This window comes from Mauremys reevesii, linkage group 18 (genome assembly GCF_016161935.1).
Source record: "Mauremys reevesii isolate NIE-2019 linkage group 18, ASM1616193v1, whole genome shotgun sequence".
NCBI classification, from domain to species: domain Eukaryota; kingdom Metazoa; phylum Chordata; order Testudines; family Geoemydidae; genus Mauremys; species Mauremys reevesii.
Window position 1 is genome coordinate 21,958,799 of NC_052640.1, and position 27,473 is coordinate 21,986,271.

Consider the following 27,473-nt stretch of genomic DNA (forward strand, 5'->3'; position numbering starts at 1 on the left):
AGCAGGGAGCTTGCCAGCCCCTCTGTGCAGCAGTGCCAACCAGACAGTCAATGGCCCAGTCAGCGGTGCTGACTGGAACGCCAGGATCCAACACCCAGTCAAAAAATGGACACCTGGTCACCCTAGCCTTGTGCTGTGGCAGGACCAAATAAACCTAGACCATTCCTGACAAGTGTTTGTCTAGCCTATTTTTAAAAATCTCCAATGGTGGAGATTCCACAACCTTCCTTGGGAGCCTAATTCTAGAGCTGAACTACCCTTGTAGTTAATGTTTTTCCTAATATCTATCCTAAATCTCCCTTGCTGCAGATTAAGCCCATTACTTGTCCTACTTTCCAGGGCTTTGGAGCTGTGCTCCGGCTCCACTCCAGCTCCAGGCAAAAACCTGTAGGTCCACTGCTCCGGAGCTGCTCCACACTCCAGCTCCAGGCTCCGCTCCAAAGCCCTGCTACTTTCGGTGGACATGGGGAACAATTCATCTCCGTCCTTTATAACAGCCCTTAATATATTTGAAGACTTATCAGGTCCTCTTTTCTCAAGACTAAACATGATCCATTTTTTAGCCTTTCCTCATAGGTCAGGTTATCCTCTGGACTCCCTCCAGTTTGTCCAAATCTTTCCTAAAATGTGTTGTCCAGAATTGGACGTAGTATTCCGTCTGAGGCCTCACCAGCGCAAAGTACAGTGGGACAACTACCTCCCATATCTTACATATGACACTCCTATTAATGCATCACAGAATATTACCCTTTTTCACAATTGCAGCACAGTGCTGACTCATTCAATATATGAGCCACTGTAACTACCACATCCTTTTTATCAGTATTACCACCTTGCCAGTTATTCCCCATTTTGTAGTTGTGCATTTGATTTTTTTTCCTCTTAAGTGAAGTACTTTGCACTTATATTTATTGAATTTCATCTTATTGAATTCAGACCAATTCTCTAATGTGTCAAGGTTGTTTTGAATTTTAATCCTGTCTTCCAAAGTGCTTGCAACCCCTCCTAGTTTTGTGACATCTGCAGATTTTGTAAACATACTCCATTATCCAAGTCATTAATGAAAATATTGAATAGTATCAGACCCAGGATTGACTCCTGTGGGACTGTACTAAATACGTCCTCTCAGTTTGACAGAGAACCACTGATAACTGCTTTTTTAGTATGGTCTTTAAACTAGTTGTGCACCCACCTTATAAGAATTTAATCTAGACCACATTTCTCTAATGTACCTATGAGAATGTCATGTAGGACTGTGTCTTACTAAAATTGATATATTACGTCTACATCTATTAAAATATTAAAGTTCACATTCATGGTCTTCTGGTTTCTTCCCTCTGCTCTGTACTGGTTAGAACCACTTTCATGAATGGGACAGTGAAGTCCAAATGTTATCATGTCAGAACCTGCTTAGCAAACAGAGGATGGTTGCAACCGTGGTGAAGATCACATTTTACAATTCTGCCACCTAGTGTAACTATGCATTGAGCCCCAAACACTAGCAGTCACCAGGGCCCTGACTTGTGTGGAAAATATTTAACACGCTTACTTATGTTGCACCATTCCCTTTTGCAAGCCCACAGGAAGGGAGAGATGCATTGGGGAGAAGAAATAGTATTCAAACTGGAATCCATGGCCTCGATCATCAAAGAAGTTTTTATTTTAAATGTTCATATGTGTGAAGAATTATGGAAAAATGCTATTGTAGAAGGAACTGGTAAGACCTCATATGGAATATTGTGTACAATTCTGGTCATCCAAGTTCAAGTGAGATGAATTCATGATGGAACAGATGCAGAGAAGGGCTACTAGGATCAGTGAGGAATGCTAGCCTATCCTCTAAGAGGAGACTAACAGAGCTTGGCTTACTTAGACTTGCTCTCAGAAGGCTGAGGGGGGTGGTATGATTGCTCCCTGTAAATACATCTGAATGGGCAAACACCAGAAAGGGAGAAGTCAGAGGATAATGCTGGCACAAGAACAAATGGCTACAAACTGGCCATGAGTAAACTTAAGCTGGAAATGAGAAGGCTTCCAACCATTAGAGGAGTATGGTTCTGGAGCAATTTTCCAAACAGAGGCAGGAAACTTAACTAGTTTTAAGATGGAGCTTGGTAAATTTATGGAAGGGATGATGTGATGTAGTAATCTGTGATAGCAGAGAATTGGACTTAATGATCCAGGTGGTCTCTTCTGAGACTGTGTCCGATCTTGCAAACACATGTAGAGTATTTAGACTTGTATTGCATGGACATCATGAACGTTATTTGTATGTTTGAGGTACTACTCTCCTTTAGACATGGTTTATCAGTCTTGCTGGGCTAAGAGAATATTGTGAAACTTAGTGGAGAAGAGTTACTGGATCTCGTTCGCGAAACAAAAACAAAAGGGGGTGAGTAATAGGTACAATTCCTAGAACTCCAATTACATGTTAGTAACTTTTCTTTCTCCTTCAAATACTGATGGTAAAATTCCCTCCCCCCAGAAAAACAAAACCCAAAAACCTTGAGAGGTTGATAAACAGTAACAACTCCCAGCAAAGTTGGGTTTGAGAAAGACTAATTAAACAGTAATTGCAGGACTGCTCTCTTGAACTGACCATGAGACCTTGAGGTCAAATCAACAGAGTGATGCTTCATAAAGATATGGACATATTTTCACAATAGAAGCATTATGGAGACATGCCCTAAAGGCTGCCTGAAACTTCGATGAATGTGTTCTGATACCATCAGAGAACGAAGTACCTGCTAGTTCAAAGCAAGTTTGAATGCAGGTTTTAATCCGCTTTGACAGTTGTTGAGCGGAAACAGCCTTTCCTCTGACCTTGTCATTGTAAGCCACAAATAGTCATCAGGTTTGTCCTGTTAATGGAATAACTAACAGTCTTCTGGATTCCTAAAGTATGTAACTTGACCTTCCCTGGTTGTCAGCGTGGTTTGCTGGAAAAAGAGGCAAACTGACTCCCGTGGAAATCAGTGACCACTGTAGGGTGAACTGGCGAGAGGATGTAGTACTACCTTATGCTTCAGGAAAAGTACAAAGACAACATCCTGGAATTCCCTGACTCTTTTGGCTGAAAAGTTATTGCTACTAGAAAACCAGGCTTCAAGAATTGATAACAAAGGGAACAGTCCCCTACGGGCCCAAAGAAAGAGTCCATCTACTTGGTTAATACTAAACTGAGATCCCACAAAGGCACTGCCTCACGTACACATGGAAAAACATTAGACAATCCCTTTAAAAAACTTTTGACTGTAGAATGTACAAATACAGAGGCTACTTGTGCTAGAACGAGATACTGAGCTGTGGCAGGCAGAAGAACTGTTATGGGAGTGTAATGGATGTCCTGATTTCTTGAGTATCAAAGTCATGCCAAATGTCTGAGGCCTGTGCTGACATGGGCAGTGTTTCTCTCTGTGCTGTCAGGAAAAAAAAAAATCTCCCATTTTGCTGCATAGGACTTTTTAGTCAAAGACTTAGACTCTAACAGTATCTCTTGGACTTCCTGTGAAAAGATGTGCTCTCCCAAGATCCTTTTAGCTGCATGATCCATGCTGTTAGCTGTAGAGGCTTTGGATCTGGATGAAGGATTTGATCTTGCTATTGAAAGTCTGGAAAAGAAAGAAGCACTTGCAGTTCTGCTGCCAGGTCTAGGAACTCCGAGTTCCAAAACTGTCTAGTCTAATTTGGACCCAGCAATAGTATTTGTGCTCTGTCTCATCTGATTATTCTGGTCAGCCTGGGGATTGTTGGTATTGGAGAAAATACATACAGAGATCACACAAACCAGGATGAAGTATGTGAGAGCTGGGGACAAAATATTCTTGATTGAGGGGATCTAGATATGGAGCAAACTTCCAGAGGAAATTAGGTGAGTCCAGAGTGTGACCCCCTTTACAAAATGCTCTTTGAAAAGGCCTTTTCACCATAAGAATAATGTAACACTGACACCCCTTCTACTAAAAAAACTGCAACCAACTACCCCTCCCTGCAAAACAACACCATCTTGAAACAAATCAACCAAAATTAAAATGAAAGTAAATCAAAGCTCAAAACCAAACAATTCTACCCTAAACAGAGATTTTTTTACTTCAAAAAGGAAGAGAAGCACCAGGGACTCCCTTAAGTCCACTAGGGACTTCACTATTGCTATTAGTTTTACTTGGAAAATACTTAGGTACTAGGTGATGGGCAGCAATATTAACCCAAAATATAGCTTGAGAGATCACATGAAGCAGGGCTGCAGGATTGTGTCCTTAGTGTGGCAAAGAAATTTAATTTCAGAACTCCCGGTCAGTGGAGAAGTAACCTTGATCATCAAGTCTTTATTGACCATTTATGTGGATTGTGTGCTGCTTTTCTTACTCCGTTTGTATGCAAGTGCATTGTCCTTGTCTGAAAGATGTGCTGCCAGAGGTGTGATGAGATGGTGAATGCATCATTTCTAAAGAGGGTCTACCTTGTAGCATGGGAGGCTAGACCAAGCTCCACAGTGGCAATCGAAATCACAAACTTCCATGGTGTTGTGTGGTCACACTTGAACCCCGCTCCATTGAATGTGTGGAAGCAAATCCTTGAATGCCTGACAAATTGTTTGCAGTTTTATGTAACCTCCTCTCTGAAGGGGTCCATAAACTGTGTGTTGTCATCTGGTCCAGATGTGCTCCCCACCCTGCCTTGGAAGCATCCATTACTAAGGCCACCTGGGGGGGCTTAGGGATTCCAAAACATTCTTAAACACTGTGAGGGTTGGTCCACCACAGGAGGTTGTCTCTGACATTTTGAGAAATAGCCACAATCATTTCCAGATTTTGTCTCAAAAGAACATAAAGCTCCCTCAAGCAGGATGGAGAAGGTCTCATTCTCAATCTGGCATATGTTATGGTTAGGATACATGAGGACATCAACCCTAGTATGTCTCAGAAACACAAACTGGAATCTTTGGTTGAGGCTGCATCCACTGTATAAATGAGAATCTCTTGGGAGGCAAATTGAATCCTTGCAGTCACTGAATCTGCAGTTGCTCCAATAAAATAAATCCTTTTGACTGGGGGAGTGGGGGGTGAAGGTGGATTTCTTCTGTCTTATTCGTAGAAGTAAGGAGTAGAAGAAGGAGCAATGCACTGCTTGCAATGTCTGCACTTTCACTAAATGGCTAGAGATGGAAGACTCCTGGTCATTTTTTGTGAGCTGCCACCCCAGGCTAGACATTTGGTAAACATCCTGGGGACAGTCAAAAAGTTATGGTAGAATTTTAGGCTGGAAATGATCCTTTATGATGCAGCCATCAAGACACTTCATGAGCTGGTTTGATGGCTATTTGGAGGTGAGTGATCTAGTGGTTGAGAGCCATGGGGAGAGTAGAATCCCCTTCCCCAGTTCTTGTTCATTTATTTTATTTATAGGCTTTCTATGAGGCCCATTACCATAGAAAATGAGCATCTCAGAACATTAATTAATGTAACCTCACAACACTATTGCGAGGCAGGGAACCATTATTATTCCTATTTTATGGATTGGGGAAATGATCCAGTCCCATTCTGATTTTGTAGGCTGCTGACCCCATGACTGTCCTATTCAGAAATACAGCAAGCAGGTGCCTGGGGCGGACAACAGAAAGGGGCGGCACGTCTGGCAATTCAGCAGCGGGTTCCTCAGTCCCTCCTGGAGGGTAGGACCTGCCGCCGAATTGCCGCCAAAGAATGAAGTGGTGGCGGTAGAGTGCCGATCGTGGCTTCCTTCCCTCCCCGGCCCTGGCTTGGGGCAGCAAAATGCTGGAGCCGGCCCTGGTAGAAACATGGCCTGCTGAAACTCACTACTGAGACCTAAGCCCATAGATATTGCGGCCTCCTATTAATTATCGTTTTACACCTCTACCCCAATATAACGCTGTCCTCGGGAGCCAAAAAATCTTACTGTGTTATAGGTGAAACCATGTTATATCGAACTTGCTTTGATCTGCCAGAGTGTGAACACCCCCCACCCCTCCCGGAGCACTGCTTTACCGCGTTACATCCGAATTTGTGTTATATCGGGTCGCATTATATCGGGGTAGAGGTGTATTCGAGTGTGGGAGTTGGGGAAACCTGCACTTTTGAAAGTCAGGCCACATGTTTAGGTGCCTAAATGTGGATATAGAAGCCTAAACTTTAGGCACCTGTTTTTTAAAATCTTGACCAGAAATTTTCCTTCTCATTGTTAAAACAGTCTTACAGCAATGATTAGAATCAAGTTTCAGTCTCTCACTGGGATCTTACTCTGTCACTTGTTGCCAGGTCTTCCCTTTCTCAGTATTTAGGTCACAGTCTTGAGTCTAATTGTGACTCAAAGGGGCTATTGAGTCTCCAGATCTTCTGCTGTTTACAATTAAGTGTCGCCTCCTTACTCAAGGTGCAGGTAAGGTTACTAATCCTCTTCCTGGATGCATGATGTCAAGATGCTGGCGTCTGGGCTGTTGCAGCAATGGCCATCTGGAGAGGAAGCTGCTGCTGAGATGGATGCCTGCATGTTGTCCAGCAGACTGAAAAGGCTGAGGGGTTTCTGCTTCCTGATCCCCAGCAGCCAGAAGTTCTTTGCACATCCAAGTGCTATAGAAATCAACAGTTCTTCCTTTCCTTTTGAGAGATTTAATTCAAAACACCCACTCTTTTCGTCCCTCTTTCTATGACCACATCTACACCAGGGAAATTCACCCCCCAAATCCCGGGTCATTCAACTGAAGCTGACTTACAACCCTGAAGAAACTTCTAGTAAATTTATTGTGTAGACAGGGCCTGTTGCTATCAGCTCTTGCAGTGAGAAGAAAAATATCAAACTCCCACCACTGGTTACAAAACACTGCTGGAACCAGCTCCTAGTTATTACTGTGCAGCCTAACAAACGTAGCTCTTGCATTCCTCCAGAGAGAAACCTCCCCTTGGGAGCAGCTTCTAGAGGCTGCAGGGGGCAGCACACAGGAGTTGCTGTCCCATACACTGCAGCCTGTCCTAGGTTAAGTCCTGACTAGGATGAGTAATGGAACATTATACCCATGAGAAACTGTCCAGTCTCTTTAGGTAACAACTACCTTGTAATTCTCTGCTGAAGGCTGCCAATTTCCCATAGGGAGTTGCCCTCTGAAGGCTGTTAAAAGCATGTTTCTAACGGCTGCTGTTGCCACTTCTTTTTTTTCTTTTTTCTTTTGTGTGCCCTCTACTGTGAGTTCCTTATTCTTGAAAGCGAGTGGCCTGGAATGTCAGGATTTGTACAGTATTTGCTTGTCAGACACTACCTGCCCCTGGGTCGTAGCCATGTTAGGAGAGGGAGTTGCTGTGGAGCATGGTTGCCATGTTAGGTTTAGAAGTTGCCTCAGCATACCCTTGCTTTGTTTGTGCAGGGAATTGCACTCAGGGAAACGCTGCCTTTCCAGGAAGGCAGAACCCTTCGGGGCTCACAGGAGCACACTAAGTTGGAGGCTTTAGCACAGATGGGGCTTTTACATTTTTGGTGAGCTGGAAGGTGACAAGTGAAGAAAAAGGACACAGCATTTTATTTAATTAGAAAAACCAAACTCCCTAAAACTAGCCTCCCAAGGGCCTCCGTTGTTATCAGCTTCACAAAGAGCTGTGATAAATGAAAGGAACTGAGCAGAGAAAAGGCTGCTTTCTCTTTGTGTCTCTTTCCCAGCTTCTGTTTGCTCTGCTGTCTCACTCGCTCCCATTGATCAGGCATGTGGAAACATTCCGCCTCCTGCACTCCCATTGTCACCGCCTGGTTGCCAGGCTGCGGTTGGCTTGAATAACTTCACTAAGCCAGGCCTCTCCAAAACCATGCCATCCGGTGCTCTGGATACAGAGCCAGACAGTGCCCTCCCACCCATCCCCCCCACTTTCAGGCAATGGAGGGGCACTGTGAAAAAATGTGTGAAAGAACAAGGGAGGCAATGCAGAGATCCAGCTGGAGGAATGAGGGAAAGAAGTAATTTATCCCTTAGGAAGAGGCAACAGAGGAAGAAAAGAGGCTATTTCTGGCCTGATTCTCTGTGTTAAAAGGAGTGGATAGTAAAGGATGGAGGGATGGACTCCTAACCTAAATTACCAGTGGTTAGAAGGGAGAGAGGTAGTGCATTTCCAGGCTGGCATGCCTGTGAGAACCAATAAAGTGGTGAGGTGAACTTCCAGCTTTGCTCCTCTGTGGAATGAGGAGACAGTGAACAAAACAAGAAAGAGTAAACAGCCAGTTTGTAGTTGGGAGCAATTTATAGTCAGCCCGAACATACCATCACTTCAGCAAACTAACAGCCACCCTGGCCAAATTCACCAGGGTTAGCTGATACAACTCCACCCTCTTCAGTAGAATTGCACCAGTTTAGGATAGTGACAAATTTGGCCCTGTGTCAGAGGGGCCTCTCCAAACACTCTCATGGGCTGCATCTGACAATGGGAACAGCAGCAGGACTAGTAACCACTACAGTAAGAGTTCAGACATGCCACAGGATTCTCAGTCACTCACACACGCCGTGAGCATAGGGAATGAGGGCAGCAGTAGTTACCACCAGCTGACACGTAACAAGTGATGCTCATATTGAGAGCCAGCCTTTGTCTGACTTTTGCACAGATGCATAAAGGTGAGAGGATGCAGACAGCCCTCTCCTACCTTCACCAGCCTTCCTTTCCCCCCTGTTGGACCCTTTGTGCAGCGGCAAGGCAGAATTGCAAACCTCTACTCTCTTGACTTGAGTGCAGAGATTTGCTAATTCCCACTAGGTGTTAGCAATCCAAAAGGGGCAGAGATGTATGAGGTGGGTCCATGCCCTCCTCGAAACCAGCTAGCAGAGCTGGCTAATTGTGGAGCACAACGTACGCCTCTTCTGGGGAGTTCGGGAGGGCACATTGTGTGTTCCAGTCCCACTGCAGGGCAGTGAAACTCCACACCACCTCGATGTGGATTGGTGCCTAGTAGGTACAAATTGGGTCTGAGCTGGCTACTACATTGAGCCAGATTCCTCCCTGGTATAACTCCACTGACTTCAGTAGAATTAATCCAGAGATTAATCTAGCCTATTGCTCTTAACAACGTTTCATGTAAACAAAATAGCAGTTAACAAGCAATTCTTTGCATAATGCGTACGGACTCACCATGTGCCATCTATATGGGCAAGATCCTCACCTGGTGTACATGGGCATAGATCCATTAGCTACAGTGTCATTCTGTAACCTTCTGCTGTTCTTTCCCTTCTGTTAACTGTTTCCCAGTACCTTGGATCAAAGGAACTGTATAAATAAATGTAATGTGTGGCCTGAGGGGTTAGAGCAGGAGGCTGAAATGGAGATTTCCTGAGTTCTGTTTCTGTTTGACCTTGGGCAACTTCTTAGTGCTTCAGTTTCCCCATCTGTAGAATGGGACATACTCATCTTCCAGGAGTAATGAGAAGATAAATGTTTGTCAAGTACTTTGATATCTTCAGGAGGAAGGTGCTATAGAAGTGCAGAAAAGTTACATTTTGCTTGTATGGTATCCTCCGCCTGTAACTACCTGGGAGTTTGAAGGACACTGGAACTGCTGATCTCAGATGATTAGCATAACAATCCTTGCAGATCCGGCTTCATCCTGGGGCTAAAGCCTGGCTTGTTCAATCCAATTTCCAGTCTCTGCTCTTTCTTTAGCAGGCTAATTATACCACCAGGACAGTGAAAATGACCTTCTTAAAGAGACACTGCACCTTTCCTACTTACCAGTCAAAACACATGGGAATAAAGGGTACACCATAAACAGAGTGACATCATTCAAACAAATGCACCTAGACAAAATGACAGAGACAAACCAATGGCAAAGCACTTCTCTGAAGTTCACAGTGGTAATTGATGTACTGTTTGTCAACAATGAAATTCATCTGTAAAGATCTTCCAAGGCAAAGTCCAGTGACGAGTAATTGGGGGTCCTGCATCAGACCAAGTTTAGGGAAGAAATACACCAACAGATCTATAGAGAACTGCCTCACATAGAAACCCATAACTGAGAGCACTGGGCTGGAAAGCTTCTGCAGCATAGGTTTCTGTCATTAGTCATCCTAGCCTCATTCTGTCTATGTAGGATGAAGCCCCCTCCCTCTTCCAGTATTGCTAAGTCTGTCCTCATCCGGATGGGGCACTGTAGCTCAGGAGCAGACCAAAATGCAACTCCTAGAGTTCCCTGGTGTCATAGTTTAAGAGACAGTAGCTGCATGGATTTTGACAGATTTTGTTTGCTGGAATCTGCCATTTTTGTGGCCTACAACTCTGTGTTAAAAGACACAGGAATCTGTAAACAGTTTAATTTTCTGCTAATTGCCCGTAGCCCAAGGGCTCCACGTAAGTTGCTGTTGTGGTCCTAAGAACAAGTATGATTGCTCCTGAAGATCTTGCAGGCCCTTTATTTACTCTAGCACAAATAAAATTATTTCCAGCAAGGTTGGTTTGATTGTATTATAGTAGAATCTCAGAGCTACAAACACCTCGGGAATGGAGGTTGTTCATAACTCTGAAATGTTCCTAACTCTGAACAAAATGTTACGGTGGTTCTTTCAGAAGTTTACAACTGAACATTGCCTTAATACAGCTTTGAAATTTTACTATGCAGAAGAAAAATGCTGCTTTTAACCATCTTAATTTAAACAAAACAAGCTCAGAGACAGTTTCCTTACCTCGTCAAATCGTTTTCTATTTTTTCCTTTATTTTTAGGTAGTTCAGGTACTGTACTGTATTTGCTTCTTTAATTTGTATTTTGTCTCTGCTGCTGCCTGATTGTGAATGTCCAGTTCCAAATGAGGAATGTAGTTGACCAGTCAGTTCATAACTCTGGTGTTTTGTAACTCTGAGGTTCTACTGTACACATTGGTGTTCTGATTGGCTGTGAAAAGAACTGCACAATTGTTTGAATTGTTAGAACTATGGCAGCAGACATCACACATTTTTTTCTCCATAGAAGAAAACACAATATAGTAAGATTTTGTTGCTGACCAGCAGTTTGGCCAAGGTCATCCCTGGTGGGTAACCAATTAATTCAGCAGAGTTATATTATTAAGGATGAATTTGACCTGAGGCAGCTTTTCCTTATGTGAGTGTCTATTCCTTAGTAGTGGCAAGGAAGATGCAATTTTGTAGCTTCAGGAGGATCTGGTAGGTGAAACCAGTTTAATTTGTTGGATTGTGTATGCTCTCCAAATCTCCTAGATCCTGGATTGAGAGAAAATAGCTTCCTGGAGGGAAAACCTCTCCATGTAGATGGGAAAGAAGTGTGGCCGTTATGAGCTGTAATTTAAAAAGAGGTGTGTGTGTGTGTGTGTGTGTGTGTGTGTGTTGTGGGGGGGAAAGATACCTACTGAAAGAAGAAGGGAAAATTGTCAATAGCTGTTAGGGAGGAAACCCTGACTGGGTGCAGCTGAGCAGAGCCAGAGAGCGAAAAGGGATTGCTGACAGTGGGTAAGTGTTGCTGGGGCATCGCTGAAGACATTGCTTTGTATTTTTTTTTAAATCACCATAATGGGAGCTGCAAAGGGTCACTTCGGCCATTTTGGTTATAATGAGGTGCTGTTTCCTGTCCTGAACATGGGGAATATTTAGCAGCCAAAATTGCCCTATCTAATACCGGCTTGTACCCTCTCTCCAAAGGGTGATGGACGGTAAAACTGCTGCCTATTATATACTCTGGTGCAACCAGGCAGACCAGGAACAAAACTAAATGCACAGATTGTGCAGATGCGTCAGTCACACTTTGCTCCAAAGCCATTAATGATAATTCCTGTTCTCTAAGACACCATGAAAGAGGAGAATCAGTTTCCCAATTCATGTCAGCTCTAAAGAGGCCTTTTGAACACTGGTGAATCTGATGCTGTGATAAATGATATTCTTTGTGACCGGCAGGTCTGTGGTCTATGTAGCCAGGCAGTTCAGAAGTGCCTGTGGTAGGAGCCTGATCTCACATACCATGAGGCTGTGGAAATGGTGCTTTCTATGGAAACTGCTGTAAGAGGATCCCATGTGCTGAGTGCCTCTACAAAGGCCATAAGATAACAGCAACATTTTTCAAGCATAAGAGGAAGATTTTCAGAGGTACAAGTGGCAGTTAGGTAACCATCTCCCATTGGATTTTACCACATGCAGCAGGGAGGGTTATTCATAAGCAGTGTGTGAGGGCAAAGGTTGATATTCCAGCATTGTGCTAATAAAAAAGGACACATTGAACATGCCTGAAAGAGAAAAAAAAATGACTGCAGGAAAGACTAGTACTGGTAAATGAGGGGTGTAGGGTGGAGGTAGCAAGAAAAAGGGCTTGTACACCCTGCAACAGGACTAGGGAAATGACAGAGAATAACTTGGTAGAAAAATTTACTACTTATCCTCACTGTGTTAGAGCCTCTTTGTGGACCCTGAGGAGTCTATTTTTGGAAAGATAATCATTTTAGGATGGAAGCTGCAGTATCTCTTGTCTCAGGAGCAGTGTATTGTAACAAACAGTCTGATTTTCCTTGCTGTCTACCAAAGTTGCTGTGGATGTTCACAGGGAAACCACGATAAGGACTATGGACAAGCAGGATGAACTTCAGGGACAAGCTCCTAGCTTGCCCTGTTCATGGTGAATGTGTCTGTCCAGTCCTGATGAACCAGTGTGGTTTGAAAAGACCCCGCTGAATTAGCCTGAAACTCACATGACAAAAGGTGAACTAGATTTTTCTACAGCGTGGCAGATACAAGCTCCTGTTTTAAAGGGAGAACTGAATAGCGTGAAAGACGACATCGTAAGAAATCCTCTCCCTTGTCTAACCTTGGCCAGTCAAGCTGTACACCACCTAGGATTCCTATGTCAGTATCTAACATCCCTCATTCGTTCCTCCAAAATGTGTTGAAATCATGGAAATAATTATAAGGATCAAGGCTGTCCTTTCGCATGTACCGGGTGTGTGGCTGCCCAGGGCCCAGTGCTTGTGACTCTATCAACAACCCCATCTACCTACAATCTCCCTGACTTGCTAGTCCATGTTCTACACCTCCATATTACATGTTGAACTTAAACGTGGAGCTCAGCCTTTGCTGGCCACCCTCTTTCCCCCTTGCCACCACTGGCAAGCACTTTGATCTAACCTTTCCTCTTCCATTGACAAGTACCCAATCCCCTTCCCTGATGGTAGAACTTTTCCGTTGAAAATGTGCTATGCAACTACTGAAATCTTCCTGAAAAACCCATGTGTTGTTTCAGCTCTTACTAGGTTATTCAGAACAGGAATTCTGGATTACATTCTGTTCTCCTCTTCCCGTCACCTCTCTCACATTATCCACCTTCCACCCTTGTCCCAGCAATTTCTTCCTCACACTGCGGTAGTGATTCATTATTTTGCTCTGGAGCACAGAATCGTCGATTGTGAGGAAGAGGATCTAGAAGTAAGGACATTTTAAAGCAGGAGTGGGCAAACTATGGCCCACGGCCCACATCAGGCCTGTTAGACCTTTTAATCCAGCCCTCAAGCTTGCGTGGCCGTGGGCTTGCCCGGCTCTGGTGCTCCAGCAGGGGAGTGGGGTCAAGGGCTTGCCGGAAGTAGCGACATGTCCCCCCTCCAGCTCTTACGCATAGGGGCAGTCAGGCAGCTCTCCGCACACTGCCCCCACCCCATGCACTGCCCCCACAGCTCCTATTGGCCATGAACTGCGGCCAATGGGAGCCACAGGGGTAGCTATCTGGCTGCACCTCCATGTAGGAGCTGGAGGAGGGACATGCCGTTGCTTCCGGGACTTGCTTGAGGTAAGCGCTGCCTGGAGCCTGCACCTCTGAGCCCCGCACCCCTGCCCCAGCCCTGATCCCCCTCCCGCCCTCCAAATCCCTCAATCCCAGCCTGAAGCACCTTCCTGCACCCCATCCCCAGCCCCACCTCAGAGCCTGCACCCCCAGCTGGAGCCCTTACACCTCCTGCGCCGCAGCCCCCTGCCCCAGCCCCGATCGCCCTCCTGCCCTCTGAACCCCTTGGTCCCAGCCCGGAGCACCCTCCTGCATCCCAAGCCCCTCATCTCCAGCCCCATCCCAGATCCCATACTCCCAGCCGAAACCCTCACTCCCCTCTCCTTGGCCTGGAGCCTCCTCCCACACCCTGAACTCCTCATTTCTGGCCCCACCGCAGAGGCCGTACCCCCAGCTGGAGCCCTCACCGCCTTCCAACCCCCAATTTTGTGAGCATTCATGGCCCGTCATACAATTTTTATACCCAGATGTGGCCCTCAGGCCAAAAAGTTTGCCCACTCCTATCTTAAAGCATTCAATAAAGGAGGAAATGTGACCAACAGGATCCTTCTGTGTCACAGTGGCAAGGAAGGGAAGCACTGCCCCAAACAGCATCATTCTCCTTTTCCCCCATTCCCTTTCACATTCTTCTGTGTTCCCTCTGTGTGTGACCTCCCTTCATTCTCCCTGGTCTCTCCCTTCTTCTCTTTCTTCTGCCCCTCACCCTCCTAACACTCAGATCTCTCTCCTCTCTCTCCATTACGGATCCCCCACACTCCTCATTCTCAATTTTTCTGATCCTCTCATTTAACATAAAAAACAATGAGTTGGTCCAGACTCCTAAATCTTAGGGGTGAAGTTTTAATGATATTGTCTCTTTAAGGAATCCCTAATTCCTAACACCCATCTCCTCCCCCACCTGAGAACCAATTAAAACTCAATGAATTCAAGGAGAGGCTTTTGTGCATCACATGTGCTTGACTAACAAAGCCTTCTCCAGGCTGGAATAAAAGCTTCTATTCAGCAGCCAGTTTGTTCTAATTCAAATCACTTCCACTCCAGCATCCTCTCCTTCCTTGTTCCTCACTGAGTTCCCAGGCCAAGACTGCCTGCCTGAATGTAGCCCAGCACTGAGCTTTACTCTCCTCCTTTCACTATGCAAACTTGGTCCTGTGGCAACAATCTGAGGAGCAGAGGACAGGAAGACAACTCCATGTGTGTAAGCCCCAGAGGCCGTGATAACTGATACCTGCAGGCAAAAAAAAAAAAAAAAGAGTCCTACTGCTACATGCTGCCATTCAGGAGACCCAGCTTCAGCTTCCATAGGCAGTGGGGAGACTAAGACTGTGTTTAGCTTAAGAATTAGCCCAGATTTCAACCAACTGCAGTTACATCCATGCAAAATCCCTTATGTAGCCCACCAGGATAAGTTCTACCAGTGTAAATCGGTTTTCCTTGCCTACACTAGGGGTTGCAGTGGTGCAGCAGTGTCAGTGTAACTACACCAATGGCTGCAGTAAGGGAGAATTCCCAATGAAGACAAGGTATAAGGGAGTTTAAATTTTATTCTAGTCTGCCCAGCATATAAATTACACTATCAGGGAAGCGGAGGATAACTCCTTTCCAATGCCACCCCGAACGCTCTAATGAGGTGATTTGCTTGTGACGTGAAGTATTTTTCATGTTATATTTAATTTATCTTATGTCACAGATTTTTAAATGTCACCACAACATTTGCAACCACAGATCTTTGGCCCATCTTATGTAGGAACATAATGCCCTGATCAGAGTTGGTAATTAGGCATTCTCCCCCTTGTGAAGCATTATCTATTCAATGTCTCTGTCTGTCCCTTACTGACCACTGTTATCTAAGCATCTTACAAAGTTCTACAAGTTAAGGTAACAAGGATCTCTATCTCCCACCTTCCAGCTCCCAATTGTCGGTTTTTCCCCCCCTATTTTTTGCTATTGTGAGAAAGCTAAGTTGAAGTGACTTGTACATTTAATTATTAAGGTGTCAAAGTGCAGGCGCATTCTTATTGCTTGTGGGAGTGAGTTCCAGTGCTGGGGCCAGCAGCTAAGGAAGCCCTGTTTCTAATGCTCATGAGTCTCATCCCTGTTGTTGACACATCTATAGTATCTGAAGGACGTACCTCTCATCGGGCAAAATGACGGAGCGGTCTCTTTGGTAGCTTGAGCCATTCCCATGAAGAGCTTTGAAGATTAGGGTCCAAACTTTGAAGCGGTCTTGAGATTAATTGGGGAGCCAGTGTTCTGAGCAGAGCACTGGGGTGATGTGCTGTTAGGGACCTGGGTTGGTAGCTGGGCTGCTGTACCCTAAACCAATTAGAGCTTTTTCAGGATTGGCATTTCTATTCCTAGGTACAGTGCATTGCGGTTATCAAGCATGGAGGTGAACAACGGCTATATCCCTGTGACCAAATCTGAGTCAGACAGGATGGGGTGCAGTTTCCTAGCCCACCTTTCACAGAAGAATGTGTTTTAACAAACATCACTATTTGAGTGTCCACTAACAGTGAAGCATCCAGAAGGACTCCCAGATGTATTGCATGCCAGGGATACCTTAGTTCTGAACTCAAATTTTCATTGTACTTCAGTATGGGATGAAAGCAGCTGCTACTGAACTTCATTAGGTGAGTTTTGAGTCTCCATGTGAAGAGAAATCAGTCAGGGTTAAACAAAATTTAGGGATGAGCTCAGGGTGTGTAAAGATGCAGCCTGTGCTACCAGACAAATGCAATCTGTGTCCATGTATAGTTGAGTTACCATTTAGGTAGATACTAAGAAAATCAGTGTGTTTTTTAAGTTGTGTGTCCAACCTTGCTTCTCAGTGTAATAACTACTGGACATATTAGTGAAGCATAGGTGAAAGGTAGCAATATAAATCAGCTTTGTTACATCAGTAAAAACCTCAGCAGATTTGCATTTCACTTGTGAGTCACTCTGGATGTGAGAATTTATTTGGTAGGGCTAGATCATGGCCAGAAGCCAGTGGCCCTAGAATAAGTTAATTATGAATAAGATAAACTGATTTAAGCCCACTTTAATTCTGAATACTCACGGGTTTCATGGGGTTTAAATAATCCACTTTCAATTTACACCTTCAGTTAATTTGGATATACTTTTCTGAGTGCCCTTGGACAGATAAACCCTTAGGTGAGAAGGCAGGATTACTCATTCAGAAAGTCTAACTGGCGACTAAAATTATATATAGTTTAATAACTGGGATGTACTGTAGATTGGCATCCTTCCCCAGGTTGGGCAGGGCAGTTATACTCCCAGTGTGGCATGGCTTTGGAGTTGATATTTCATGACTGAAAAGCTTACTCACCACATCCCACTGATGAGGTCCTATGCTTGTCAAATTCAGCATGAACATGATCTGCTCCTGGCATTTTAGTACTTTGTACGGCATAAAGGGCTAAATCACTGGCTATTGTCATACCTGCTCTTTGGCACTTGCCTTCACTCAACTTCTGCTGCTTCAGATCCAGTGGTGCACATTGCGATGGAGTTATGACCTGGTGATTTGATGCATGGGGACATGGGGATGAACTTGGAAGGAGACCCACAGCAGGTGAGTGGTGGACTAGTAACCAAAAATACTAATGATTGTTAGATATTAGGTTCTGGAAACTCTCAAAATGTTTTAGCTACTTTCCAAACACAGAGGAAGACAGAATCCCTATTCTGTCTTGACGTGGTCAGGTTATTGAGTTCTTGGGAATTTCCTCTCTCTTTATATTGTTCAGGTACTTTAGTGCCGTGCTAATCGAGACAAGAGCTATACACTTATCTGCAGCTATGGAACTGATTTTTATTGCCGTCTTCCTGAGGGTGTTATAGAAGCAATTATAAGCACCACCTATCAGCACTTGCATTGATGGCATGCACACAATGCTGCCTTCAATTGCTTCAGTGGAGACTGGCCACTGTGTGTCTCAATAATTTCACCTTGGTATCTAGAAGCTCTCTGGGCCTGATTCTTTATTTACTCTCTAGTGTAAATCAGGACTAACTCTGAAGCTAATGGAATTACTCTTGGGCAAAAGTGGTGTAAAGGATTACAGAATATGGCCCTCTATTTCTGGGAACTACAATCCAATTTGCCTTAGTAAAGACCAATGTTGGCTTTGTGGGAGATCATTAAGAATTAGAGAAGACTCAGGCAGGGTCTGTTAAGCTCTCCAGCATGGAGCCAGCAAATACATTGCCACAAGGCACATCAAAAATTATCATGCCATTTGGCATCTTGTAAGAGAAAAAGATCTTGATGTAAAGCCCATTCTAAAAGGATTTTCAGTGCCATGACACCCATGAGGTGTGGTGACTCTGGAAGCTGATAACCCAAGATCTTGAGCAGACAGCTTTGGTTCCCACTACAAAGCCCCTATACTTATAAGGGACACAAGATGAACCAGCTGGCCCCAGATTTTGTGGGGTTGTATGCAGTGTAAGACATGTGAAATACCAGCTAGCTCCCTCTCTACCTTTGACCAGAGCAACTTCCACCTGAGCAAACCTATGACAACCCTGGCTGCCTCCTGCTTCTCTGTGACATCTCCTCCAGCCTCTGGCAGCACTCCTCCAACTATCTGTGAGATACCGCTACTGCTGGTTACCCCTTCCATAAACTAAAAAAAAAAAAAAGTCTTTGAGGAAGGAGGCAGAGACAGAGGAAGAAAAGTAAGAATTTGAACTTGGGGAATGTGATGAGAGAACAACTAGAGAATGAGAGTGTTATTAGTTGCACTAAGATTGGTGGGTCCTATGTGTGCTTAGGTGAGCTGATGAGCCCTGTATCTGACCCCTCACATTTGAAAGGAGACTCTCTATTTTGGTCACAAATGTCTCACAACAGATAATCCTCATGCTATAAATTCATGCTGTTTGCATCATCACGTTCTGTTGGTACTGGAGAGATTATGACATTGCGACAGAAATGTGTCAATCCTCATAATATTCCTGCAACAATGGTGACCTGCAGGGACTGGCAAATTCGCTCCTCCTACTCATGTAAGAGTAGGGGGAAGATCTCACCTTCTTCTGAAGCAAGAGATAAATTGTAATAATCCCTTTATTCATATATACAACCATGGCATGGCATATGGCAATGCTAAGCCCAGCTGCTACCCCAGAGATCAAGATGTTTTTGCTGGTAGAGATGTTACCAAATAGTATATTTGGTTCTGTGCCTCTGTTTCTTTTCCCCACTCAAATGGAGTTGGGTACCCATTACTCTCACTGTCAAAATAATTCTGCATCCTAACCTCTGTTTGGATAAGCACAGCTTTGCACGACTTTCCATACAATGGCTTATGTACCCCAAAACACTTAATTCCCTCATGTATGGATAGGCAAATTCAATCCCATGTCGGCATGCAAATGGAAAAGAGGAGACAATAGAAATGTGCATAACATACCTGATTTTTCAGGAACTAACATATTTGGTGTACAGGATGATTTTTTAAGTGCTGGGTTAATTCTGGGCAACATTGTGACACTGAATGTTTCTGTTGCAATGTCATAATCTCTCCAATACCAACAGAACATGATGATGCAAACAGTATGAATTAGGTTGAGTTTTGATACCCAGCCCCCAAATTCTGGCCAGAGGACACCAGGCAAGCTGAGCTGTAGCCAGAGCATATTCTGCCAACTGATATGGACAGAAACCTGCAGGAGGATGGGAACTGGACTGATTGGATTAAAAAAAATCTTTCAATTGCTGGGAGGTAGTGAATGCTGGTGGTTCAGGGACAGTTGCAGAGAGCACTTTTCTTTCATAATTATGTTACTCTTCTATAGCACTTACTGTCCGAGGATCTCAAAGCACTTTATGCAGAACCTTGCTGTGAGGTTGGGAAGACTTTATCGGTTTTACGGATGGAGTAACTGTGCCACAGAGAGGTGAAGTAGCTTACCCAGAGTCACACAGCTAAGAATAGCACTCAGATCTAAGGACTCCCTGCCTTGTGCTTTACCACGTGACCATTCCCTCCTTTTAGGCTTCCCACTGGCTAGTTACTAAATTGTAAGCTCTTCAGGGCCGGGACTGACTACCACTCTATTTGTAGCATGCCTAGCACAACAGGGCCCCTTTTGTGGTTGGTCCCTAGCCACTACTGTAGTAAACATGCATAATAACTGATGGAAACAGGAAATGCTAACTCTGACCTCATGCAGCCTGATGAGCAGAACAATCACCTCCTAGGTGACACAGCTGAATACTCTTCACTCTGATGAACACACTGAGCTTCACCTCTGGTTCTCTGCATTTGTGTCCCTGTTTCTCATCAGTAAAATGAGTTTGATGGTCTCAATCCATTTCAAACCGGAAAATGGTTTCCACTTCAAAACAAAGTGCAGTCAGTCTGGAAGGAGAGTCTCAAGTCTGACCTAAGACTAAATTACATCTGACCCTGAGACAGGGAGGCCCCTCCAGGTCAGAGACAAGGGCATTGTCAGGACACTGGGCTCTTGCACTGTAATTAGCCAGCAAAGATATCAAATACCTCTGTTTCCAGCATTCCTGTCCTTAAAGTGACATGAACACAAAAATAACACTGTCCAAAAGACTGAACAAACTTACTGATTTCCCTCTGTTCTGCAGCAAACTATGGCTGCACTCCTAAATCCACTGCCACGGCCCTTTACTACCCCCAGCATCCGAGAATGGATTTGCCTGGCAGACTGCACAGTGTTCAGGACTCCATAATGATCAGCCATGCTGAATGCAGTTTGTAGAACTAATTGGAGAGTGTAAGGGAGATCTCCCATTTCAAGAATTCTCCTGACTTAAAAGCTCCTTTCCCCATTAACAACCCAAACACCCCCCCACACACACACACACACTCATTCTCTGCTTGCTTCAGGGACCAGAGGGGTTTTCTTGGATTCACGCTGCATACATATTTAAATGAATGGTGAATATCTGTGTTTGTAAAAATATTTCTATTGACTTTTTGGGGAGGGTAACTGAGCAGGGATGAAGAGGGATGCTTTTGCAGCTAAAGCACAAGGTGGGAGACAGAATAGCTGGGCTCTATTTCTGTCTTCACTTCAGATTTGCTGTGTGATCATGGGCAAGTCACTGAAGCCAAAATTTTAAACAGTAACCACTGATTTTCCATACCCAATGTAAGACACCGTAGGCCTGACTTTCAGAGATGTTGAGCACCTACAGTTCCCATTGGCTTCATGTGAAGCTGTGGGTGTTCAAAATCAGGCCTATGATATCTCAAGTTGGGACTCCCAAATCAGTAGCAACTTTTGAAAAATGGGCCTTTACTGCTTCAGGTTCCCCATGTGTTAAAAGTGAGTAATAATAAAAACTCAGAGGCTGTTTTCAAGGCTTGGCTCCTATTTGGAAAGCACTTTGTGATCCTCAGATGGAAGATGCTAAAGAAAGGCATAAAACATTAAATAACACGTCAAAAAAAAAAAAAAGGAAAAGAAACCACCCTAAACTAGGGCGTTTCAACTATGTAGTCAGATTACAAGTCAAATGAGACAAGATGTTTCAAGCCCGAGCATGACTCCACTAACATCAGTATAATTCAGGAGCTACTCCCCTGAAGTCAGTGGAGCTGCTCCAGTGTTGAACAGTGGGAGATCAGAATCAAGTCCTTCATTGTTTAATATATTAGATGACAGATGTGTGACACCTTTGGGACTTTATTTTTCCCCAAAAGCTGAGGGATTTACCACAATCATCCCCTGTCTCATACTATCCATCTGAAAAACTTTTAATTGTGGATTTTATATTGATTTTTCTTTCTTTTTCATATTTTAAAGAGAGAAGTAGATCATTAGGACATTTTACAGTGTCCCTTCATTCTAAGGGTATCTCCCTTGGCTCACCTGCATTCCTGGGGGCTTGGGGGAGCATGTCCCCATATACCTACTTATTTTCATAACAGCTTCACGCTGTGGGAAATGGCTTTGGACAGCTAATTTGGAAGACGGTGATGGTTGGCCTTGATAGTGCTGTGACTGCCAGCTAACTAGTGGCTTTGGGAAATATTTTGTGCCACAAGGGAATTATTGGAAAAGAAGCAGTGAATCTGCTAGTCCACTTCAGCAGCTATGGAAAGGGTTGCATGGGAATGTCATAGATGGGAAGGCTTTATCCAGGACAAAAATTCAATAAGGACCCACATGTAGCAAAACCAGCTTAGAGGAAAGTCCCCAGCAAGCAAGAGAGCAGAGAGAGAAATATAAAAGGGTTGGGAAGAGTGAGCAAGGGCAAGAATAGACAAATAGGAGGAAAAGCAAAATATTCCAAACTGGATCATAAGCAGAACAGAATCCAACCTCTTCTTCAATGAGAGTTCAGATCGTTTGGCCTTGGGTCACAGATGAGCCAACATGGCTCAGGGTCCAAGATGATTTATTGATACCATGTTAGTTCCAAACTCAAAATATTATTATTTTTTAAATCAAGATTTTCCTATTAGGAAAAGGATAGATAATAAAACAGAAAACATCACAATGCCACTCTATAAATTCATAGTATGCCCACACCTTGAATACTGAATGAGTTCTGGTCACCTCATCTCAAAAAGGATATATTAGAATTGAAAAAGGTTCAGAAAAGGGCAACAAAAATGATTAAGGGTATGGAACAGCTCCCATATGAGGAGAGATTCAAAAGACTGGGATTTTTCAGCTCGGAAAAGAGATGACTAATGGGGGATATGATAGAGGTCTATAAAATCAGGACTGGTGTGGAGAAAGTAAATAAGGAAGTGTTATTTACTCCTCATAACACAAGAACTAGGGGTCACCAAATGAAATTAATAGGCAGCTGGTTTACAATAAACAGAAGGAAGTACTTCTTCACAAAATCACAGTCAACTGTGTAACTCATTGCCAGGGGATGTTGTGAAGGCCAAAACTATAACGGGATTCAGAAAAGAATTAAATCAGTTCATGGAGGATAGGTACATCAGTGGCTATTAGCCTAAATGGTCCAGGGTGCAAGTCCATGCTCTGGGTGTCCTTAGCCTCTGATTGCCAGAAGCTGGGATGGATGACAAGGGATGAATCCCTGGTCTGTTCATTCCGTCTGAAGCATCTGGCAATGGCCACTGTCAGAAGACAGAATACTGGGCTCGATGAACCATCAGTCTGACCCCAGTATGGCTATTCTTATAATCTAAGGTTGTCCAAAGCTGTGTGAAGCATTTAAAGAGACAGCAACAACCTGCCTATTTCACATTCCCTAGCCTGAAAGCATGAGGATCCACAAAAAAGTATGAGTGAATGATGTGTATAGTGTGCTGGACCCCTGGAAAAGGTTCTTCTTTAAGAGATGATATTTCTGGTCATAGACACCTGCTCCAGTTGCACAGCTGGAGAAGGATGGCAGTTCTTTTTTCAGTACAATGTCCATTAGATGAACTTGGTCACTGTCACTTGCTTGATAAAATGATTAGGAAAATACTCTTCAACTTCTGACAAAAGCATTACAATAAGTGGTGTGGCAGACATGGGCGGGAGGAAAATTATACTGTTGCTCCCAGGCAGAGTGGAGAATACAGAATGGGTACTATATGTCTATCTTCAGAACATTCAGACTGCAGCTACAGAAACCTAAATCAACGCCATTTGAACCCAAAAATCACCTGGATCTTTGCACTCTGAATATTCTCATGGAACTTCTTTTTCCCTTCCCCCTACAAAGGGAAGGAAGCTCAGACAGTGAGTGATTGCACAGCCTGCAAAGCTGTTCCTACAGTCTGAAGATGAGGTTTTGCCTGGGAAGACACTGGTGTCTGTCTTGATTAGGAGACGATACTTGATATAAGTCATGTAACAGATACAAAGAAAATACCTTGGCAAAGCCCTGAGGAACCAGGACAGTCTGAGCTGCTTAAGAAGATTTGTGAGATGTATTTATGTCCTGGGCACTGGATTTGGTTTTAACCTGCCCTGTTACAGGAGTTTCAGCATACAAGAAGATGCTCTTTTTCTATTCACCCCTTCCTCAAATGGCCAACAGACTTTCCAAAATCTTATTACTTAAAATCTCAATGTGGCCTGGGTTGCTTTAACACCATCCTCAACATGGGAACGCTATAAAGGTGTCTAGGGTGGGATTTGTGGAGCAAACGTCCATTTATTGATGATTAGAAAGTGAGTGGAAGTGTTCAATCATAGATTGTGTTATAACACAGGTGGGGCATTGACTATATCATAAGCAAGAGTGAATGCTTTTGAGAGGGACAGAAAAACAACTTCTGCTCACTCAGAGTATGCTTGAGCGCTGCGCCAGACGTACTCTAGTCCTGCAAGTAAGAACATAAGAATGGCCACGCTGGGTCAGACCAATGGTCCATCTAAGCTAGAATCCTGTCTTCCAACAGTGCTTGGTGCCAGATGCTTCAGAGAGAATGAACAGAACAGGGCAATTATTGAGTGATCCATTCCCTGTTGTCCAGTCCCAGCTTTTTAGCAGTCAGAGATTTAGGGACACCTGTAGCATGGAGTTGCATCCCTGACCATCTTAGCTAATAGCCATTGATAGATCTATCCTCCATGAACTTCTCTAATTGTACTTTTGGCCATGACAGCATCCAACGGCAATGAGTTCCGCAGGTTGACTATGCATTGCTTGAAGAAGTACTTATGTTTGTTTTAAACCTGATGCCTATTAATTTCATTGGGTGACCCCTAGTTATTGTGTTATGTGAAGCAGTAAATAAGACTTCCCTATTCCCTTTACTCCATGCAATTCATGGTTTTATAGGCCTCTGTTTTATCCCCCCTTAATCATCCCTTTTCTAAGCAGAACAGTTCCAGTGTTTTTAATCTCTCTTCCTATGGAAGCTGTTCTATATCCCTAATCATTTTAATTGCCCTTCTCTGCACCTTTTCCAATTCTAATATATCGTTTTTGAGATGGGGTGACCAGAACTGCATGCAGTATTCAAGGTGTGGGTCTACCATGGATTTATACAGTGGATTATGACTGTTCTTGATTTATCTGTCCCTGTGCATGATCACTCAGTGCTGCTGGGGAGAGGGTAGGGAACAGCTCATATGAATCTGATCCCTCTGAACTGCTCTGCGAGGGATACATTCATGCTATTCCCAAGCACCATAATGGGACCCAGTTCCTGTGAGTGTCTGCTTCTGCTGAGCACTATGCAGAGACTATCCAAAGTACAGGAGAGTTATGCTCTTTGGGCCCAATTCTCCATTGCCCTTCACTTGGTATAGTCGCGTACATCAGTGCAAAGTGAGTGTAAAACGCTGCTATTCTAATGTGATGGCACAATGCGCGGGGCAATAGAGAATTAAGCCCATATTGTATAGTCTACTAATTAGGAATAAGAGCCATGTCCCAAGTGCAACCAACTTCCTGTCTGATTGCACATTACGAATCCCCCTTCGGTCTCCAAATCTCTCTGTTTCCCCACCTCACCACATGCCTTCTCTTTTTACCTTTTCCCACATGCCCCTTCTCTATTCCTATCTCCAGTTCTATAGGTTCTTGTATCTCAGACCCAAACTCCAGCCTCTCACTATTCCCTGCCCTGATGCGTTTCTCTTCCTCTTTTCTTTCCGTCCTTCTCTCTAGCCTTCCCATCTCTGTTACACACCCCAAACTCCCTTTCTCCCCAACCAAGCCCTCACTTTGACTCCTCTACTCCTCCCAAATCCCCTTCTGTCTCACTCAAATCCTTACTCCAAATACTTACTCATACTTGTGCTCCTAAAAAGGTGTAGGCCCGTAGCTACAGAAAACAGTGCAGAGTGAAAATGTGATCTGTGCAATTGCTTTGAGTGGTGATGGCAGGGACATCCGCAAGGAACATGAAAATGAGGTTCCCTCCCCCCATTGTGGCACCCGTACTATCTATTCTGTAATGCCTGGCTGGATGCAGGCAACAGTAGACAGATAGGGTGGCATCAGTTTTAAAAAGCCCCTCAGGCTATTGCAGAATTGCTACAAAGTAGCATGAGCTGAAGGTAGCAGAGGCTGAGAGAGAGAGAGAGACTCTCCAGCATAGGGATTGGGCAATGAAACTGTAAGTCTCTGATGTAACAAGTAGTATTCCAATTGTCACTTTTTAGAACTCTGAAGCTGATCCTGGAACTGGGGTTTGCTTATTGGCGGCAACCTTTCACTGACTGCCAAATTCAGCTAATCAGGCTTCAAAGTAGATGAGGAGAGGCCTGTAATGGGGGAAAATAGGACTGATTTCACCCCCCCAGCACCAGCTAGGAAGCAGTTCCCTACCCAAGGGCACTGAGCAATCTGGTGACGGGGAGAAGGACTGGAAGATATTCCCCCCTATACTGGGTGCTGGGCTGAGGGACTGGGTGAGAGTTACCGGGATAGCAAGCTAGGAATAAAGGTAGTACAAGAACCATCAACTATGATAAAGGTCTGTGCCAGTGGCACTTAGAGGGGATAGAGCACAGACAGTGAGGATGAGTTCAGGTAGCTTTTTGAGAGGAGGAGCAAAGACTTATTTTAATTGTTTTCATTTGCTCTTACTGTAAATGCGTGCTTGGGGCAGCATGCCGCGGGGGGTGCTCTGCCGGTCGCCGGGAGGGCGGCAGGCAGGCAGCCTTCGGTGGCATGCCTGCGGAGGGTCTGCTGGTCCCGCAGCTCCGCCGAAGCCGTGGGACCAGCGGACCCTCCACAGGCACACCTGCGGGAGGTCCACCGGAGCCGTGGGACCGGCGACCGGCAGAGCGCTCCCCGTGGCATGCCGCCGTGCTTGGGGCGGCGAAATGTCTAGAGCTGCCCCTGACTGTAAACATTTTAGTGTTTATCTTGTTTTACTAAAAATCTGGTGTAAGGGAAAGTGGAGAATATGGTGTCAGTGCAGAAAAATGTTCTCAGCTCGAAGGTAAGTACCTCTATCCTTATCTATGAAAAAGGGAATCCTGTGCACACTGCATTTTGGAAAAGAGAGAAGAACAAAGCCAGTATGGGTCTATGGCAGATGTTAAAGCACAATAACAACTTGGTAGCAACTGACCAGTCCTCAGACCTGTAAATACTCAGGGGTGTGAAACAAATAATTTAGCCTAGGCCAGGGGTAAATGCGCCCGCGTCCTGGCCGGCGGTCGAGCATCCGCCGAAATGCCACTGAAATTCGGCGGCATTTTGGCAGATGCTCGACCGCCGCCATGATCCTTCGTCTGGCGCCTGCCAGACAAAAAGGTTGGGGACCACTGGCCTAGGCTTTATATTTACTGTTTCCTCCATTTACATAATGTATCAGTCTGAGCTACACTTGAATAGTTTTTCGTCATATAGGCTGGGCGCCAGATAATAATTACATGAGTCTGTGAGTTGGGTGAATGATGGAAAGGTTTTTCTGAACTATTCTCTGTCCATCTTCCATTTCACCTCCAGGACAGCAGCTGGCGCACTGCACTTCCCTTACACAAAACTTCCTTTATGTCCTTCAAAATTCCCTTCCTCTTTGTTCTCTTACCTTGAACTCACTACTTCCTACTACCCTGCTCAGTACAAACTCCCCTTTTTGGTACCCAAATCATAAAGCTCTTGCTTTCCCTCCCACGTCAGACCTTTGTTTCCTTGTGGTGCCAGGGCCCAGTCCTGTTCACTCTTGCTTTCTGGCATCATTTGGTGTATTCTCCCCCTTTGTACCCCTTTTCCTGTTGCCATGATTCTTTCATCTGCACTTTACTTACTTGTCATGGCCCCTTTAAGCTTTCATATCCCTTCTTTGTCCCA

At 44.5% G+C, this 27,473-nt stretch overlaps 1 protein-coding gene and 1 long non-coding RNA gene across 14 annotated transcripts in view; one reads left to right on the forward strand and one right to left on the reverse strand.

Annotated features, from left to right (window-relative positions):
* Window positions 1-14,621: 14,621 nt before the first annotated feature.
* Window positions 14,622-25,538, reverse strand: LOC120385962. Of its 5 annotated transcripts, none has more exons than XR_005589452.1 (4): window positions 25,456-25,538; window positions 17,193-17,336; window positions 15,880-16,063; window positions 14,622-14,975 (listed from the first exon to the last, which is right to left on the reverse strand). It is a non-coding gene; the product is annotated as an uncharacterized LOC120385962 (long non-coding RNA). The 5 variants fall into 5 exon arrangements; XR_005589454.1 differs by lacking the exon at window positions 25,456-25,538 and adding an exon at window positions 19,563-19,698 and having other exon boundaries at window positions 17,193-17,268; XR_005589453.1 differs by lacking the exon at window positions 25,456-25,538 and adding an exon at window positions 19,171-19,236 and having other exon boundaries at window positions 17,193-17,268.
* Window positions 16,733-27,473, forward strand: part of MSI1 (musashi RNA binding protein 1) — a 51,640-nt gene continuing 40,899 nt past the window's right edge. For 6 of the 9 annotated variants that reach the window (XR_005589449.1, XM_039504569.1, XM_039504570.1 and 3 more), the window contains exon 1: window positions 26,496-26,616. Coding sequence is in view for 6 of the 9 variants with exons in the window: in XM_039504569.1 (XP_039360503.1) it covers window positions 26,498-26,616 (119 nt within the window). In the remaining 3 variants the exon portion in view is untranslated. Of the gene's footprint in view, window positions 16,904-17,197; window positions 17,325-26,495; window positions 26,617-27,473 lie in introns of those variants that run through there. The other 3 variants (XM_039504577.1, XM_039504576.1, XM_039504572.1) reach the window with 3 other exon arrangements.